General features: G+C 41.2%; 1 protein-coding gene and 1 long non-coding RNA gene across 2 annotated transcripts; both read right to left on the reverse strand.

Moving 5' to 3' along the window:
- Window positions 1–220: 220 nt before the first annotated feature.
- LOC125722842 (uncharacterized) lies at window positions 221–4,387 on the reverse strand. The gene is made up of 3 exons (XR_007386659.1): window positions 4,199–4,387; window positions 1,180–1,249; window positions 221–893 (listed from the first exon to the last, which is right to left on the reverse strand). It is a non-coding gene; the product is annotated as an uncharacterized LOC125722842 (long non-coding RNA).
- Window positions 4,388–9,095: 4,708 nt separating this feature from the next.
- On the reverse strand, window positions 9,096–13,253 carry LOC125722829 (kelch-like protein 10). The gene is made up of 5 exons (XM_048999012.1): window positions 13,108–13,253; window positions 12,076–12,565; window positions 11,090–11,701; window positions 10,431–10,580; window positions 9,096–9,797 (listed from the first exon to the last, which is right to left on the reverse strand). Exons 1-5 carry the CDS (start codon window positions 13,251–13,253, stop codon window positions 9,492–9,494), a joined length of 1,704 nt encoding a protein of 567 aa, XP_048854969.1. The 3' UTR covers window positions 9,096–9,491.
- Window positions 13,254–18,265: the final 5,012 nt, after the last annotated feature.

Below are 18,265 nucleotides of genomic sequence, written 5' to 3' on the forward strand. Positions count from 1 at the left end.
CATAATGAAATTTAAAAGAATAAAATGGTAATTAGAAGAAAATTTAACGTGTAAGTTTTAAAAAAATGGGCTTTTCCTTTTATCCAGATGTCTGCAAGCGCTGTGACTGATGAATGGTGATGTATGAGATCCTGAGAATGGGCGACGCTTCCAAGGATGGGTGGCAGGTGGCATTTCCCAGGAATTACAGGCTGGAGATGCCTGAGGAGCTCTCCTGGAGGGAAGACAGAAAGAGAAGAAGGGAACAAGCAGAGGCTGTGGGGAGAAAAAGACTGCAGAACCAGTTAAAGTTGTACAGGTGGATTGTACAAATGCCCTCAAGTCTTGGTCCATGAGGGTTCCTGTTTTTAATTTACAAAAAAACAATAAATTAATTTTAAATAAATCTTAAGGCTTATCATTTACATCTTTCTAGTAGTTAAAACACATACAATCGAATAACTTGCCTGGTGATTTTGGAACTTCCGACTCCAAAGCAAAATAATACAGATTACAAGTACATGCATTATTCTACTTGGGAAAAAGGGATAAATTAAAGAAAGGGTTAACTTTGGAATCTAAAACAAAAACAGCAATATCATATCAAGGGTCTTCAATACCTTTTTCCTGTGTCTGCTCCCTTTACATGTAGATACTGATATAAACACGTACCTTTAAAATATATTATGTTTAGTTTATAAGCTTATTTCATTATAACAAACAAGCACAATCCATAAGTGCACTAGGCCTAACACATGGTTCAGAAGCCTCCTACCCCACCTTACACCAGCCACATGGACACCATCTGTCCAACTGGGCAACTTCAGCGTCTTGTGCCTCCTGAAACGCCACCTCAGTTTCTTCTTCTTCCTCACATCCTTCTTCCTGAATGGTTTCCAGCCATGATCTGCCTCCTTGTGACACAATAGATCCCAAAGCATTCCCTCTACTTTTCTCTCCTTCTCCCTTAACCTCCTCCACATTCACTCTTACCTCACATCCATTCTCCTCACCTCCATTTACCATATGCATTACATTCATACCAGCCTCCGCCCCCTCCATCTCACCATTGGAGGCCCCTTTCTGATACCTCCACATTTTCCCAAGTAGCCCTTCCCAATCCCTCCTTATCCCCCCCAACCTGGACAGTGGGGGTGTCGCTCGTGAGCACTCCTCCACACCGTCTCCCCAGTCGATCACCTCGTCACACAGGTTCCAGGCATCCCAGTACTGGGTGTTGATCCAGGCAACCGCTGTCTGAATTTGCTTTCTGAGGAGTAAATGATAGATAGCTAACCAGCTATTTACAGTGATAATTAAATGAATAAAGACCAGACAGATCTTCAACCATACACAAAATACAGTTGCTATAATTATTATAATCATGGGCATAAATTTTATTTAACAGTAGGGGGGGGACAATAGATATAAAATTTCTCATAAGCAATTTTTGAAGGGGACACAAATAATACAGTCAAATTGTACTTATGAAGATTTGTCCCCACAGTGAAAAACTTTATTTCTGTCATTATTATTGTAGCATGGAGACTGTGTCATTATGCTTATTTTCAAAGTTTTTCTCAGGTTCAATGACAAAGCAGATTTTTCTTCAAAACTATTTATTACATTTTTTGTTATGTTGTTTACGGTCAAGCCATCAACATACAATAAAATTTAAACATGACTATTATTATGAAAAAGATATAAAATAAGTAATGTTTTGTATCAAAATCAACAATTAAATTATCGATTTACAGTAACTGTTCTATGCAAAAAAAAAACATCTGCAATTTAAAGCAAACTTACATTAATGAATAGACACTAAACAAAAGTACCAAATGTGTTTTTCCTGGTATCACTGGGCCCCACAAACTCTTGGCATATGTTGTTTATGTTAAAGTTCTCCAGCTCGTCTTTCTGCATATTGCAGACTAACAGACTGTTAAGTGCATCTTGGCCCATAGTAGCCCTTAGCCACGTCTTTAGTCTGCGCAATGCACTGAAGCTCCTCTCAGCTTCACATGAGGACACTGGAACCACCAACAAAATTCTGACAAGGACCTCAATCTGGTCAAACAAGCCTGAAGGGCCAGTGCTTTGGACAGGATCTTAGTCCGTATTCAATAAGCCTTTAGGTGAAAGGAGGTGTAAGAATGAGGATCTTTCCCCTTTTTTAGCATGAGAAATATTAGCTTGGGCAAGAGGTTCAGGTTGTTGAACATGTCCAATAGGAGAGAGGACAACTGGGGCCATAACTTTTTATAGAACTCTGAAGGAAAGCCATCGGGTCTGGGACATTAACCACTTTGCGAAGCAGCCGCCATGGTGGTCAGTTCAGTTACAGTGAGAGTGATAGTGACATCTAAATCATTCACAGCCACACATTCATATGAAGGAATGGCTAAATCCCTAAAGAAACTATTGAACTCTAGACAACAAGTGAGAGGAGAAAAGCTTGAACGCATTATTCATTTCTAGAGGATTTGCTCGTAATAATGAGACCTTTTTTTGCATCAGTAGTTCAGCAGTATGTTGAGACACTAGAAATTCATACTCTGCTTGTATCGTTAGGTGCTCCTTATAAACATCAGCAGATGGGGAGAAACATATCAATTGTCAAGATCTGCTTCACACTGTGTTAAATATGCCATCTTCTCCTTCCACAGCTCTCTATCATTGCTTACATATCAGATAATCTGCCCACTGGTATCAGTCTGCAAGGTTTCCAGCGATATGGAAACAAATACATCTGGAGATATATTTAAAGAAAGAAAATTGGCAATTTGTTGTGAAATAAAATCAACAAGGAAAGCAACTGAGTGTTGAACCGTCAAGGACACCATGTTCTAACAAAATTTTCGAGGAGACTGGAGCATGATCTGAGAAAGCTATTTTATCATAGCTACTCAGATATTGAGCAAGAAGTCTTATCAACTAAGAAATAGTCAATTTGGGTAAACGTGTGATGAATCTCAGAGAAAAAAACTATACTCTTTTCGAGTGGGATTAAAAAATTGTGAAAACACCTGACACATTAAATTTGTTGGTAAAAGAATTGATCGTTTCGACAGATTTTGAAGGCAGAGCTAACTTGGGGGATGGATGATCCAATTTCGGATTAAAGCGACAATTTAAATCACTCCCCAAGATAAGGTGATATTTAGAGGTATCAGGTACCAGTGAGAACAGACGCTTAAAGAAAATATCATCACAATTAGGAGCACATGCGTTAACCAATAGTACAGGCGTAATGAACAATAAACTAGTAATTATGACAGATCTCCCATTTGGATCGGGAATCCACATCAGATATGCAAAGAACAAAGGGAATAGATGTATGCAACAATATTGTTACATCCCTTGCTCTACAGCAGAAAGATTGTAGAATGATAGATGTAATCTGTCCATCCACACCTGTCGTCTGATGGTTTAAAATGAGTTTCTTGAAAGAGCATCATACGAGACCTTCAGCGATAAAGGTATTGCAGTATTTCACTGTGTTTGATAGGATTATTAAGGCTGTTATAGTTAAAACTAAGCAATTTACAATAGTATCCCCCCACACCTCCCTGGTGAGTCCCAGGTTAATCATTACTAAGGCGTACTCCTAACTGAAGTCTGCTATGAAAATTCGGGTTGAAGGCTGTGGCGCAATATGTTAGACTGACTGAAATAAAGCAGAGAAAACGTAATATAAAGAAGTAAGGAAAATAGAGGTTAAAATGCACGGTAATTTCTTGTCATATCGCCGCAAATGCACATAAAGTACGTACGAATTCACACTGTTACAACAACCGATTGCTGCACATATCGCTTTTGAAGGTGAATGCGTACTTACCAGTCGCTGAATGCTTACCAGTTATATCCATCCCTGCGTATATAGCTAACAGAATGTCAAACACCATTGCTGTGCTCTAGAAGTTGCAAAGTAACTTGCTTGCCTGCTAGTGGCACTCCAGTACATTTCTAAAAGCATGCTCAGGCAGTGCCATCTTGTGGTTTGTCATATGTGGAAGCCTCAACAAGCCAAAATCAGCTACTTTTTTTTCCAAAGTACAAAATTAATTTGTATCAGCTAAATGTATGAGTGTTTATAGCCACCGAGCTTACCTTATTGGAAGACAAAGCAGGACATTCACGTATCATGTAATTAATTTAAGAAAGCGGTATTTTGCCTCTACGCGTGTATTTAAGCTGCAGTGTGGTGGAAGCTTATTACCTTTGAATAACATTCCTTTAAATATTATGCCTCGGCTCCATTTGCTTGAACAAAATAACGCTTCCTATTGTACTGAACATTCGCTATACAATTTGTTTTTATGAAACTTTCTTTAACATTTAAAAGAAAAGTAGAACTTTCTACATCTGAACTACATAGTACGTCTTCGACATTCCCCGGAAAAATTGACTCTACGCACGAGTTATGACGTAATACGCACGTAGCGTAATACAGCTCATTAGCCAGTTTCAACGTACGTACTATTACACTAATGTTAAGCGGACAGTGGGAGTAGTTTCCATAGAAACAACGTAAATATTCTTTACCGTTTGCAGCACAGCAAACTCTACGAATGAAAATGGCACTGAGGTGAGCAGTTTGTTAGCTCTCCAAAATTTCGTTTTATTCTTCAAATTATATTATGCAACTTTGATTATTTTCTCTTTTATACTATACTAATGTAGTACATGTCGATAAAATTATTGCATGTTTTTAATGTCATTAAAACTTGTGGTCTTTATTTTTATTGGAGGTGTTCTTATATCGAAGTGATGATGATAGACAGCTATTTGGTTAGTAAAATCTTCCCAAACTTCAAAAAATGTCACTGATCCCTAAAACGGCGGTGTAATTTGCCGGGGTGTCCACGATAAAATATGCGGAATGGTGGGAGATTGGCTATGCGAACGGAAATCCGGCACTAAACAATACAGACAGTTTTCTTTTTAATACGGCGCGAACCCGTAATAAACGGGACGGTAGGCACCGCCCGCCCCCCTGAGCACTGAGCGCAGACGGTACCGGTACACTGACCGGGGGCTGGGAATCCTTACGGTAATGGATGGTAAAATGTTTACTTAAAATGTTTAAGTAATTTGGGGCATTGCTTTCGTAATAAGGTAAATGCTTCAAGCTGACTATTACATTTTTTAAAAAACAATGTTGCACAGAACTAAAAAAATACTCTTAGTTTTATCACAGTTCTCAGTAGCATTCATCTGGGTTTTCACTTGTGGAGGGCTGTTGTTTCCTATTCCATGTTAGTTATAATCGCTAGCACAGTTTTTTTTCTATAAACCCCACAATTTCCATTTCCATTTTCCAAACCGCTTATCTTACTGGGTCTCGGGGTGTCCGGAGCCTATCCCGAAAGCAATAAACCCCACAATTATTCATTATAATCCATCCATCCATCCATCCATCCATCCATTTTCCAAACCGCTTATCCTACGGAAGCAATAAACCCCACAATTATTCATTATAATCATGGGCGTAAATCGCGGGGGGGGGGACGGAGGGAACATGCCCCCCCCCAATAAATTATTAAAAAAAACGCACTCTCTATTGTGAAAAATATATGTATGTATACCTAAAATAATTGTGTAGGTAGAAAATAAAACAAACGCAAACAATGCCTTTAGAAACAGTTGCGCCCCCCCCCCTTCCTCACAGTGGTTTGGCCCGCTGCCTGCTTTCCCAGTTCATCTCACCTACTCTACACACACGAGTCAGGTGTGTGGCTGCGGCTCTATTAATGTTGAACTCCAATAAGTAGAGTATTTTATTTAATTTAAATAAAGCGATTATCTTTAATGTAGTTAATGCAGACTCATTCATAAATTAGTTTCGGCAAAAATGCTGATTACCGATGTAATTTTCCATGAATCAGATATATTAGCGATTAAAATATTACTTATTTAGTTAACGTTCGCTTGTTTACAATAACTTGTTCCATAGTGCACTGCAACTAACGCGCCAGAGCCGTTTCCAATGCATTGTTTTATTTGTGACGACTTGGCATAATATTAACTTAACATTAACGGCCACAGTTAGCATATTGTTTAGCTGTGCATTTACTAAATGAGCACTGTGCTACGTCCGAACTGACCCCACTGTATTTTTTTGTATAATCAGTTTCTATTCTGTTCTTAAGTGTCTTAATTAATTTTAAATACAAATTTAAACCTTTTTTAATTCCTTGTTTTTATTGTTGTGATTATTTTATGATAGTTTTACTTTCTTTATGTAAAGCACTTTTAATTACCATTGTGTATAAAATGGCTACAGCATAAATAAACTCGCCTTGCCTTACAGTGTCATAAACTATATAAAATGACAGAGAAAAGGAAAATGGACATAGGAACATTTTTCAGTGCATCTAAACGCCAAGTAACTACGAAAAGTTCACATATTATGGCAATTTGGCTTTAAGAATGGGTGCTTATCATACCTGTCAAGTTTTGGATTTGAAAATAAGGGAAATTTTCCGGCGCCCGCCGCGAGCAGTCCCACCACCCCAACCAAGCTGCAGTATCCCTTACATTTTAAGACAGGCGACAAGAAAGCTAATCACCACTTGTCAACCACTTATAAACTACAACTGGCTTTATGCACAGCTGCACTACTTCCTGAACTTCAAAGGCAGCTCCTTTGTTTCCTGTCTGCCATTATTGGACAAACTAATTAATCCAGGTGATCAGTTTGTCCAATAATGGCAGACAGGAAACAAAGGAGCCTTCGTTTTTCCCGTTGAGTATTTTCGTGCAATAGCAGAGTCCGGGAACATGTCAGCCACACACTTGTTGAAGTCATCATGGAAGGAGAAAGGAATGTTGTTTTTGGCACACAGTATTGCCATTTTTACCTCTGCACTTGTGACCTGGTCTGCCTCAGTGGCATTTCTCGTCACGAATGCTGACATCGCCTGGGCATGTTTTTGTGCCTTTAGCCCGCGCTTGTGCTTGGCGGATTTGTCATGCTGGCAACATCATTCCTTCCCCCGTGTGCGATGCTAAAGTCGCAGTTACACATTTTACAAAACGCGTGACTGCCCCCCACCCTGCTCTTCTTCAGAAAAATTAATTCGTTGTCCCATTGATCGCGGTATTTACACGAGGGTTTTGGTTTTTTGGCAGGAGTGCCTTCCTTCTCTGTCCTGGCGTCCATCATCTGTCTGTTTTCTTCTTTTTTTCCCGTGTTTTTTTCCCGCGTAGTAGGCTACTGCAGGTGGTAGTTATCGCGAGGCTAGTGACAGAGCTCAGATTTTGGGGGGGGGGGGGTAACGCTTTTTTTTTTTAATAACGCAGGTTAAAATACGGGAGATTTACGGGAAAATACTAATACGGGAGGACGGCGGGAAAGAAGGGTAAATTACGGGACTTTCCCGGCCAAAACGGGATACTTGACAGGTATGATTCTATGGCAAATGCCAATCGAGCTCCATGGTGCTGGGCAGTGAGCACAGGGCCCATTAGAGGATGTTGGACCCTCAAGCCAACCTCATGAAGTCCAAACAATCAGAAACATTCACACCAGTGGCTTGATGAAGGTCATTTTGTAGGGCTCCAGCAGTGTTCATCCTGTTCCTCCTTGCACAAAGGAGCAGATCCCGGTCCTGCTGATGGGTTAAGGACCTTCTATGATCCTGTCCACTTCAACTAGAGTAACTGCCTGTCTCCTGGGATCTCCTCCATACCCTTGAGACTGTGCTGGGAGACACAGCAAACTTTCTGGCAATGGCACGTATTGATGTGCCATCCTGGAGGAGTTGGACTACCTGTGCAACCTCTGTAGGGTCCAGGTATCGCCTCATGCTACCAGTAGTGACACTGACCGTCGCCAAATGCAAAACTAGTGAAAAAACCGTCAGAAAAAATGCCAGTGGCCTCCACCTGTTAAACCATTCCTGTTTTGGGGGTCGTCCCATTGTTACCCCTCTAGTTCACCTGTTCATAATTTCATTAACACCAAAGCAGCTGAAACTGATTAATCACCCCCTCCGCTACTTAACTGACCAGATCAATATCCCAGAAGTTTAAAAGACTTGATGCTATACTCTAATTAAAAAGTGTTCCTTAAATTTTTTTGAGCAGTGTATAATCGTAGCATCACTTCCCTTGTCTTAAACTCCACACACCTAGACTTGTAACCCAACATCCTATTGGCCTTTTTTATTGCTTCCCCACACTGGCGAAAGTGGGACATAGAAGCATCAAGATACACATCGAGATCTTTCTCATAATCAGCTACCTTTATTTCAGTGGAACCCATAAAATACAAGTACTTTATATTTCTGCTCTCTGCATGATTATCTTACATGTATCTACTGTATGTTAAATTTCATCTGACAGGTATCAGCGCAGTCGCTAATTAAATCCAGATCCCGTTGTAGCCTCTCCGCTGCTAGATCAATATCTGCTACGCCACCCACCCTGGTGTCGTCTGCAAATGTAGCCAGTTTACTGTATGTATTGCTGTCAATATCATTAATGTAAATTAGGAACAGTACTGGTCCTAAAATTGAACCCTACAGTACCCCACTATGAACACAGACCCACTGTCATGCCTGGCTCATACGATCGTTGTGTGCCACGCCCCCTGATTATCCACGTGTTCTTCCCCTATCATGCCTAGCTGTACCTTGTCGTTTTGCCATGTCTTTTGTCTATATCAGTCCACATCTTGCCCTGTCCGATGTCCGTCATTGATGTTAGTGCTGTTGTCATGTCCCGTTCTGCCCATAGCCGTCTTCCCCCTAATAAAACCCCAGTTTTCCCCGTATTCTACCTCCCTGCTTCGTCCTTCCCTGCCTCCTTCCTGCCAGCCTGCCCGTCCGCACCCGCAAACTCTGACACCCACAATATAATAATATTGTGTACAGTACATACTGTAATCAATGCAGAGGTAACATCACTTCTCCAAATTCAAGTTTCTGGCTATGTTTACTGTAGGTCCCAGGGGAAGGGGTTGCACTAAACCAGTATTTCAATTGATTACGAAAAACCTTAGTGCTTAATTAGCAATCACCGATGGTTGCAGCGGAATTTCTGAAGAGAACCGTCAAACGAGAACAACGTTTATCCAAAATGGGAAATTTATGACGCTTTCACAAACTAGATAATATGAAAAAGAGAAAACTTTATTTTAAGTATGCAATGTCAGGAGAAGATTCAACTCCGACCTCCAGCAGAGCTTCTCCCATGTCCTGGAGGACGCAGGGGACATTGAGTCCGAATGGGCCTTGTTCCATGCCTCCGTTGTGGAGGCGGCTGACTGGAGCTGTGGTCGTAAGGTGGTCGGTGCCTGTTGTGGCGGCATTCCCCGAACCTGCTGGTGGACAGCGGTGATGAAATGATGGAATGCGGCTTCGGCGGTCGTCGAGGCAAAAACTCAGGTGTGGGAGGAGTTTAGCGAGGCCATGGAAAATGACTTCGGGGTGGGGGGTGTAAATGAGGTTACGTACTGGGCATGCTGTTGTGGGCAGATGGGTTTCCTCCTTGGTGGCCATCAGGGACTAACGAGGTGAAGCGTATTGTATGATGCGGGGGTGCGCAGGCACTACGCAGCAGCTGAAGTGTTTTCTGGGTCTGCTCATGTCCTGCGCACGAAACCAGCTGCCTGTCCCCGCATCATAACACTCCACCTTGTTAGTTACCCTAAACCCATCGTGGCCGCCCATCACAAATAGGAGGTCGTCCACCACTGCGATGCCAAATTCACTGCGCGGTGTGGACATGGGGGCCACAGCATGCCAGCGGTTTGTGGTAGGGTCATAGACCTCCATGGTCTGCAGGTGATCAGACCTGTTGATACCGCCCACCTGAGAGATGCCAAAGATTCATTATCACTTGCTTGCCAAAAGGATGGGCAAACATCAACTTTCCCAAAGTCATGAACTCTTAAGCAATTTTCACCCTATGAAAGCAGGCTCCTTAGAACCTCCCATTGTCTATAAATGACACAAGCTTATATACACATGTCAACCTATATGCAATGAAAACATGGATTTGGGCAACAGAAAACTTGTATGATTCGGTGAAAACTGTGAGCCATCAAAAATGACTCCTTATGCTAATATATTTTGCTTTTTTATTGTTATTACTTAAAACGAACACTTGAAGCTAATCAGACACTGAAAAAAACAACAATCTGACCAATTATATCTAGAACTAGAGAAAATAATTAATAAAAAATCTAAACTTTACAGCCCGAGCTAGTAGCAGAGACCCCCAGCAGATCCATTTATAACCCAGAAATGAATGCAGGGAGGCTAAAGAGGGTAGCATATATGTTTTTATGTGTATTAAGATAAGCCTTTGCAGCAGGTATTTCTGGCATTTAACTGTTATGTTTGGTTTAAATGCATCACAATGAAAGACACAGCAGCAAAGACAAAAAAACCATGAGTCTTACAGGTAAAATGTGAGATTTGACACAGAAAGGAATCACTCACCGCATAGATCTTCCCTTTATACGCCGTGACTCCAAGGCTGTGACGGGGAGTGCTCATTGGAGTGATCAAGCTCCATTCGTTAGTGAGTGGGTCAAAGCACTCCACTGTAGAAAGGCTCTCTGTTCCACTGTGGCCCCCACAGATGTATATCTATGAAAAACAATTTAACTGTGAACACCGTTATACTGTATATGACTGGGGTTTGGAGGTTACAGATGAAGTTCATTGTGACTCAAAAATAAAAGTATGTGCTATGCATAGTGTATGACAGGGTTCCCCAGTTCCGGTCCTGGCGGAACACAGTTTGCAGATTTCCCTTCTCAAACACACCATAATCAGCTAATTTTCAGGTTTAGTATGGCTGTTTGAAAAGGGAAATCTGCAAAGAGTTTTCAATTCTGCTCCCCTAGGAATAGAATAAAGGAAACCTGACATGGGAACACCATTTCATCTATCTCACAAGTCTTGGATATGACACCACAGCACTACCCAATATGCCCCTAATGGAGACCAATAATGCATTTATCCAAATGAACTAAATGAATTATCCAAAAAAACTCAGTAATCTGAAGAGAAAGAGAACTCATGACTGTGTAAAATACTCAATTTCAAGGGGAAGATGAGGGTAAACACAGTCAGACGCCCTCCCATTACCCTACCTTGCCATTCAGGGTGGTGGCACTGGCATCGCTTCTCCTCTCATTCATGGGCTCGATCTGGGTCCATTCGTTGGTTACTGGGTTGTACCGCTCTACTTTATTGAGGGGCCTGAAAACAATATGGCCACCCATGGCGTAGATGAACCCATCGAGCACAACCACACTAACATTACAGCGATGCCAGTGCATGGGGGCCATCTGCTGCCATTCTCGTGTTATCGGGTCATATCTGCGCACGGAATTAATGAAGTGTTGGCCATCAAACCCCCCAATGCAGTACACAAATCCATTATGGTACACCATGCCATGACCAGCTAAGTTGCTCTGCTCCTCCTGCGTGATATCCACCCAGCGGTCGGCCCGTGTGTCATACGCATCAATGCAGTTAGTAGTGCCCATGTTCCATCCACCGACAGCCAGCAAAACGTCAGAGGGCAAGCGTGGGCGGATCAGCGGGTTCTCAAAGTCAGAGAGTGGACTTTCATCATCAAGATCATAGATGACCTTCATGACATCACTGATAATTCGCCTGCACGCCGCATTGGCCTTCACTAGATCGTTTTTTTTGACGATCTTCATGAAATATTCTGGATCCATACGAGCCATGCGAACCTACACAGGAAACAAGAATGAGAGAATTCCCATGAGTTCCTTAGTGCTTTCTGTGAATCTCTGGAGATGAGCAATTCCTAACATTAAGGATACAGCAGTAAGTGCAAATTTTAATTTCTTTAGCTGAAGCCATTTACATAGAAAGTCTCAGATGTGTCAGCTAACACTTATTTCATGTAAGACATTTGAGTGTGTTGTTTTCCATTATTTGTTACACTCTCCTCCCAGGTGTAATACCTGGAAGCCTTGGTTGTAGACTCATGGGACATGAAAATGGAGGTTCAGTCTCTAGCTACAGTAATAAGGACTTCACTCAATGAGCATTCTATTGTTATATACACAAGTCAATGAGAACATAGTATAACTATACTCACCTTGGGCAACAGAACTGAAATGTGGGCCTCTCGGGTGGCAGGATCGTGCTCGATCCACCGGAGGATGGCGTGAAACACCACATCCTCTTCTCTGACATTCAGTTCATCCCGCTCCATGATGTCACAAAGTTCTTCGAGCGTGAGTTCTAGGAACTCGTTTGAGTTGATGGCAACCTCCTTGAAGTTCTTCAGGAGGAATTTCAATGCAGACTGGTGCAGCTCCTTGAGGCAGTAGACATCTCCGATTTTGACAAGCCCAACACAGTTGTCAAGGCAGAGATGCTCATGCAGGAAGTCACAGCAGCGCTGCACGATGCCCAGGACACTGAGATAATCAGCAGCTGCCAGGAGGTTCTCCACATTGTCAGATGTGATGACCACAGAGTACGTGTAGGCGTACTCGATGACCTGCCTCAATGTTTCAGGGGAAATGCCTGGGAGTTGGTACTCCCGCTTTCCTGAATCACTCCAGCCGGTGGTGAACAGAGCCCTGAAAACAATCCAGAAGTGACTCAGCTAATAAATATGGGTTTTGCAGGCAAAGTTAAATAAGGGGTTTTCTAAATCTTCTGAACCAGGGACCCCCAAATGGAAATAAACCAGAGATAAGGACGCCCCGCTACAGATGATCACATAGGCATCTAAGAACTAGGGACCAGGGGCTTTAACTCTTATTTTTCCAACATTAGCTCCCCCTATAATATTTTTCACTTGGGCTGGTGGGCAAGTGCCCCGGAATACTTTGTTTTTGCCTGATGGACATGGTCCCCTTTTTATATATTTATACCATTATTATTATTATTATTATTATTATTATTATTATTATATGTTAAACGTTAAGGTGGTACTGTATACTTAAAAATATTTCTGATCAGCACTGACCTACATTAACATAATTTAATATAATATATATTAATATAAACTTTCTGTCATCCTAGAGCCTTATTGCCAAGGAGAAGTCATTGCTAACGAGAGAAAAAAACGGACTCCTTGCTGTTTTGGCATCGTCATATATGAGCCACAGCAACTTACTGGAAGTAGGAGCTACAGCCACACAGAATCACTCTATGGGCGTTGAACTGAACACCGTCTGCGATGAGGACCACGTCACAAAGCTGTCCTGCGAGCCGAAGCTTGTTGAACACTTCGAAAGCCGGGGACATCAGTACTCGCTCCATGTCGTGTGCCATCATTATTCAAAAATGTGGATGTCTCGTCTCTTTCTCCTTTTTATACCACTCGAAATGACGTGTTCTAATACGCAAAAACCGCACTTTTGCGTCACAGTGTTCTAAGATACCGTAACGTTTATTTTTAAATCTATATTTGAGATTCGAAATTGATTGGGGGGGAAAATATTTTCTATGCGCAATCAGCTGTACAAGAAGAACAAGTTAAATGTTTTTAACATCACTTTTGGAAAATGTATACCGTGCTTATCTTAGCATTTACGTTTTGTATTATGTGTGAATTGTCAAATCACGAATTCCCGAAATAAATAAAATAGTTCCTTAATTAATAAAAAAATGTTTTCATATTTTTTCTCCTCGGCTACGTTTCTAAAAATGAAAAACAAAAAAGGTCCTTTACATGACTGTCAGGAACGAGGCTAAAGTTCGTATCTTATTCCCTAGTTTCCACCTTAAACATAAGCCACTGAGCAACAAATGTCCACAGGACATTATTTTATGGGCTAAATCTGGTCGGCCCGTTGTGGCCTTTATTTAGAACAAAAATGGTCCTTGAAAATTGGGCTGCGTAGTCCGTCTGTTTTGGTCCACATTTAGCACAAGGCGGACGTATTTTTCGGACCGCAAATATCCCCAATACAGTCATGAAAACATATTGCAGCAAGTGTGGAATTATCACAATGATTATTGTGCTGTGTACAGTACACTTCACCCAAATCCTGAACACTATTGCATATAATCGATTATATATTATAGAGCAGTTATGTTACAATCAAGGTACAGTGTGCAATATCACTCCATGAGCTATTGACCATTTTCCTGTTTTATGATCTTTTCTTGAGAAATCGTTTTTTTTTTTTTTTTTTTTTGTAATTCCTCACTTCTGCCGACTAACTTTAGTTTAATATATTTCCGTGCAGGTTTTTAAGTTTGTTTTCCTGCAGCTTCACGGCACCCATCGTTCTTGCGCACCCCCACACAGATGGACGAGTTAAGTTAGAAGTGGATGGGAGTAGCGGCAGGACAGATATTCCGAGGGCACCCATTGAACGATGTAAGTAATTATTATTTCTCGTTAGAATTCTCACTTAACACAGAATGTTGTGTTTGGCTGAAGTTTAAACAGTCGAGCTGAATTGTGGCAAGATAAGCTGAAGCTGTTCGCGTCCGTCGCTAATGCTCGCGCCATGACTAGCCAGCACATAGTGAAATGGCGAATGGATTTGGCGACATTTTCCGTTTGAATTGAGCACAGAGAGGTAGGTGGTGTTTTATTTGTGGCCCTGCTTTTACAGTGGACGTGTAGCAAAGTGAAGTTGGGATCAGCTTGCGTCTTTTGCAACTAACATCACACTCGATATAGCCTAGCGCAGTGTATGGTGGAATCGTCATTTTGGGTGTACACAACGCAAGAGCGCACGAGTGTTTTATATATTTATATATATATAAACAATTCTACTCTGGCTGAGTTTTTTTATTATTATTATTTTTCATGCTATACTATATACAAACGTTGTACAAGTACATCTTAGGATATAGTTCACTGTGACAATATAAATGGTAGGAGAGAACTGAAACAGGAACGACTGTGTTTATGTAATTATTTAGGTCTGTGTATAATATCTTACTGTATCTAAAATCCCAAAGTAAATTAATTATTTTTACCCACCCACACACACACAAGACATATTAAGGATTGTACATTAACATATTTTATCGTAAAAAAAACTGTTGTCCGAACCATACTGAATTTAACTGGATATAGATATATACACACACAAACAAACATAATAACTAACATATAAATTGGAAGAAATATAACTTTATATATAAAACAAGCACACACAGAAGTCAAAATATGACATACATATAAAATGTATGGTCGGTTGATTGCCAGTTTCTCACCGGTACTTGTGACTAGTGACATGGTGTATTGCAACAGCAATAAAGGGTTCTCATCATCATCTCATCATCAAATAGAACTTTAAATATAAAACAAGCATGCACAGAAGTCAAAATAAGACATACATATCAAATTATTATATTAAATAAGTATAAAAGGCAGATACAATTAAAATGAGGCATTCCTAAATGACACAATTAACATGATTGCACTTCGCACAACACACAGTGATATGAAATAATTGTCATCTAAATCAGGACCTTCCTTGCCTTCCTTGATGCAAAGTCATCAATAATGTCATATGAAATCTGGCCAGCAATTGCATGATTAATGCTGATGATGGCAAGGCCAGTGAGGCGTTCCTGAGACATAGTGGACCTCAGATATGTCTTCACAAGTTTCAGCTTTGAAAAGCTCCTCTCTGCTGAAGCCACAGTTACAGGTAGAGTAACTGCAATTCTCAGAGCAATGCATAAATTTGGGTATATTTCTGAGTTCACTGTCATGCACAAAGTTCAGCAGCTCAAGACAGGTCATAGATTTTGATGGTAAGTCAGACGAATTCTTAATCTCCTGTGCAAGCTCTCCGGCATCCAAGTCTGATTGGTCCTGAAAAAGCTAAGTAGCACCGAGGGTCTTACACTGTTCAGTGAGGTCATCATTTGAGAGATTTGGAAAATGTGTCAGTCCTCCAGATTTCTCTCCCACATTTTCCAATGTGGTGAATCTCTCTTGGATGGAAGACACTGCAGCATCAACAACAACATTAAAAAAGGTCACCTCCAGCTTCTTTAAGTCATCACTCAATGGCTCATCAAATGATTTGTGAGAGAAGTGCCGCTTTGTAGATCTCTGTCTTTTCTGCTGTAGAACAGCCTCTACGTTCATGTCCTCACACATATCCTTGGCTGACATTTGTGCAGATGCAAAGCCTGTTGCCCTGTAGTTGCGAGAGAATTGAATGATAGCAGTGAGACGAGTCAGCGCCGCTTTCCATCTTATTTTCTCAGCCTGCAGAAGTGCCATCTCTTGTTTGTTAATTGTTTCACCATTTTTAATCCTCACTACCATCTCTTTCCATGCTTTCATGGAGTTATGGTGTTCAGGACTATTGTCACGTGAGGTGAGAAGAGAACTGGCATGCTTCCAATCTATCAGCCCAGAACTTGTTAAACTGATGTGTCTTTTAGAAAACAAAAAAAAGCAAAAAAGGCTGTTGTTTTTCTCAGAATATACTAGCCAGCTTTTAGGCATCTTTTCACCGCTAACTAGTGTTTTCTTAAAATACTGCTGGTGGCAACTTCTTCCATCACCCTAATTTCTAGGAAAAACAAAGTCAGGTGCTACCTTACTTGGTCCTTTGCAAACCAGCTGTATTCGAATGCTGTCAGTGATATCTGAAGGCCAGTTTGCAGGTTTTGTAGGCAGGAGCTCATCCTCAGGGGGTTGAGCTCCAGGCATTTCTATGAGCATACATTTGCATTAGTATACACAAGTTATTTTGAATACACAGCATTCATCGTGCCGGAACAGTCGTTGCAAAATATTTTGCGACACACCCACACACTCAGGCTACGCACAATCACACCTGAAGTGGCTGCTATTGGCTCTTCATCCTCGGGATCCGACATTTGTGGAGACACATATGTGGCTGAGGAGGTGGACGGCTCCTCATCTTGGGCGGTGGCAGTGGCAGAGGGTGCTCCAAAATGTTTCAGAAGTGCCCCTGAATAGAAACCCACTAGAAAACTCTGATACATGCATGCATCATTTTCATGTTTAAAACAAACATATGATTTTGCCCAATTTATCAAATATTCAGAATTATATGTTTAACAAGCATTTAATTGAATAGTCTATCACAACATCGCTGTTTGGAAGCAATGCATTACTCTGTAATTACACTAAGGTGACTTTCCTAAATAATAAAAAAATAATAATAATAATAATCCTTATAGTGTAAGGGATTTTTTTTGCTAAGTCAGCTAGACTACAACAGAATTCTGTCGTCCGGTTTTCGCATAAGATAGTATGCAAACGGCTAACAAACAGCCATTATAATTCGTCATACACTGAGAATAGGACACAAATCAAAAGTACTTGTCCATCTTCCATCTGTGTTAATTTTGCACTCCAATATCAACACCCATCCCCCAACCCGAGAGTCTGGTGCTTTTGTGTTTGTTTCTTCCGTGTTTTTGGGTTACACGATCAATCTCGTCCCCCACCTGCAAATTTTATTTGTTCAGACCAAATGTGCCAACTTGAGTGAGGATTGATAGTTTGATCAATGAAGCCATGCATCTCCAGGTAATGGGGGCACATTACCTGCATTGTGAGGGATTGTCAGTTAGGGCACTACGGCCATGTGGCGCGTTTCCCTGAGGGTGATCCGGGTCGCAGGATCCTCATTGCTGAGGACCCAAGCGGCTGGACCAGGCCAAGGGGACGCCCACGTACATGTAACACCTACTGTAGCTGTGGCAGATGGATGGCCGATGGATTGGTAGAACTGGACCGTGTATTTGCCTGGGGGATCGCCGGCCAGGATCCCGAGGAGATTCGCTGTGTGGTGGTTGACTTCATACATACAGATTCAATTTTATATCTTACATGAAATGCAAAACACAACAATAATCCTGATGTAGTTTTCTGAAAATCTGTAACAATAGAGTGAAGGAACTGATCAAAGGCTGGGTTACTCATATATGGTATGATGAATATAATTAAGTGTTTGTTTAACCCTTTAGCTAAAAAACACACACACAAATTCCATAGCACAGCTGATTATATATATTTTATATTTTAATCATCCAGCGATATTGTTTAACGTTGTTTCGTTGTTCACATTTCGTGGTGTGTCAACAATGATCAATGAAAAACAAATTAAATTGTTGTTATTCCAGTCCTCCTGCCTGTCGTCTGCCTCAGTCTGTCTGTGGCTGAAGGAGCACAGATGCCCTCCCCAGCTTCCAGATGTCTCTGTATGGTAAAGTGCAGCAGTGTCTATTGGTATCATGGTCTCAGAAAAGAACAGCAGAAAATGACAGGAACAAATGTCCGTCATCTGATACTCGGACTCCTGGTGACAGACAAG

Source organism: Brienomyrus brachyistius, unplaced genomic scaffold (assembly GCF_023856365.1).
Source record: "Brienomyrus brachyistius isolate T26 unplaced genomic scaffold, BBRACH_0.4 scaffold43, whole genome shotgun sequence".
NCBI lineage: Eukaryota > Metazoa > Chordata > Actinopteri > Osteoglossiformes > Mormyridae > Brienomyrus > Brienomyrus brachyistius.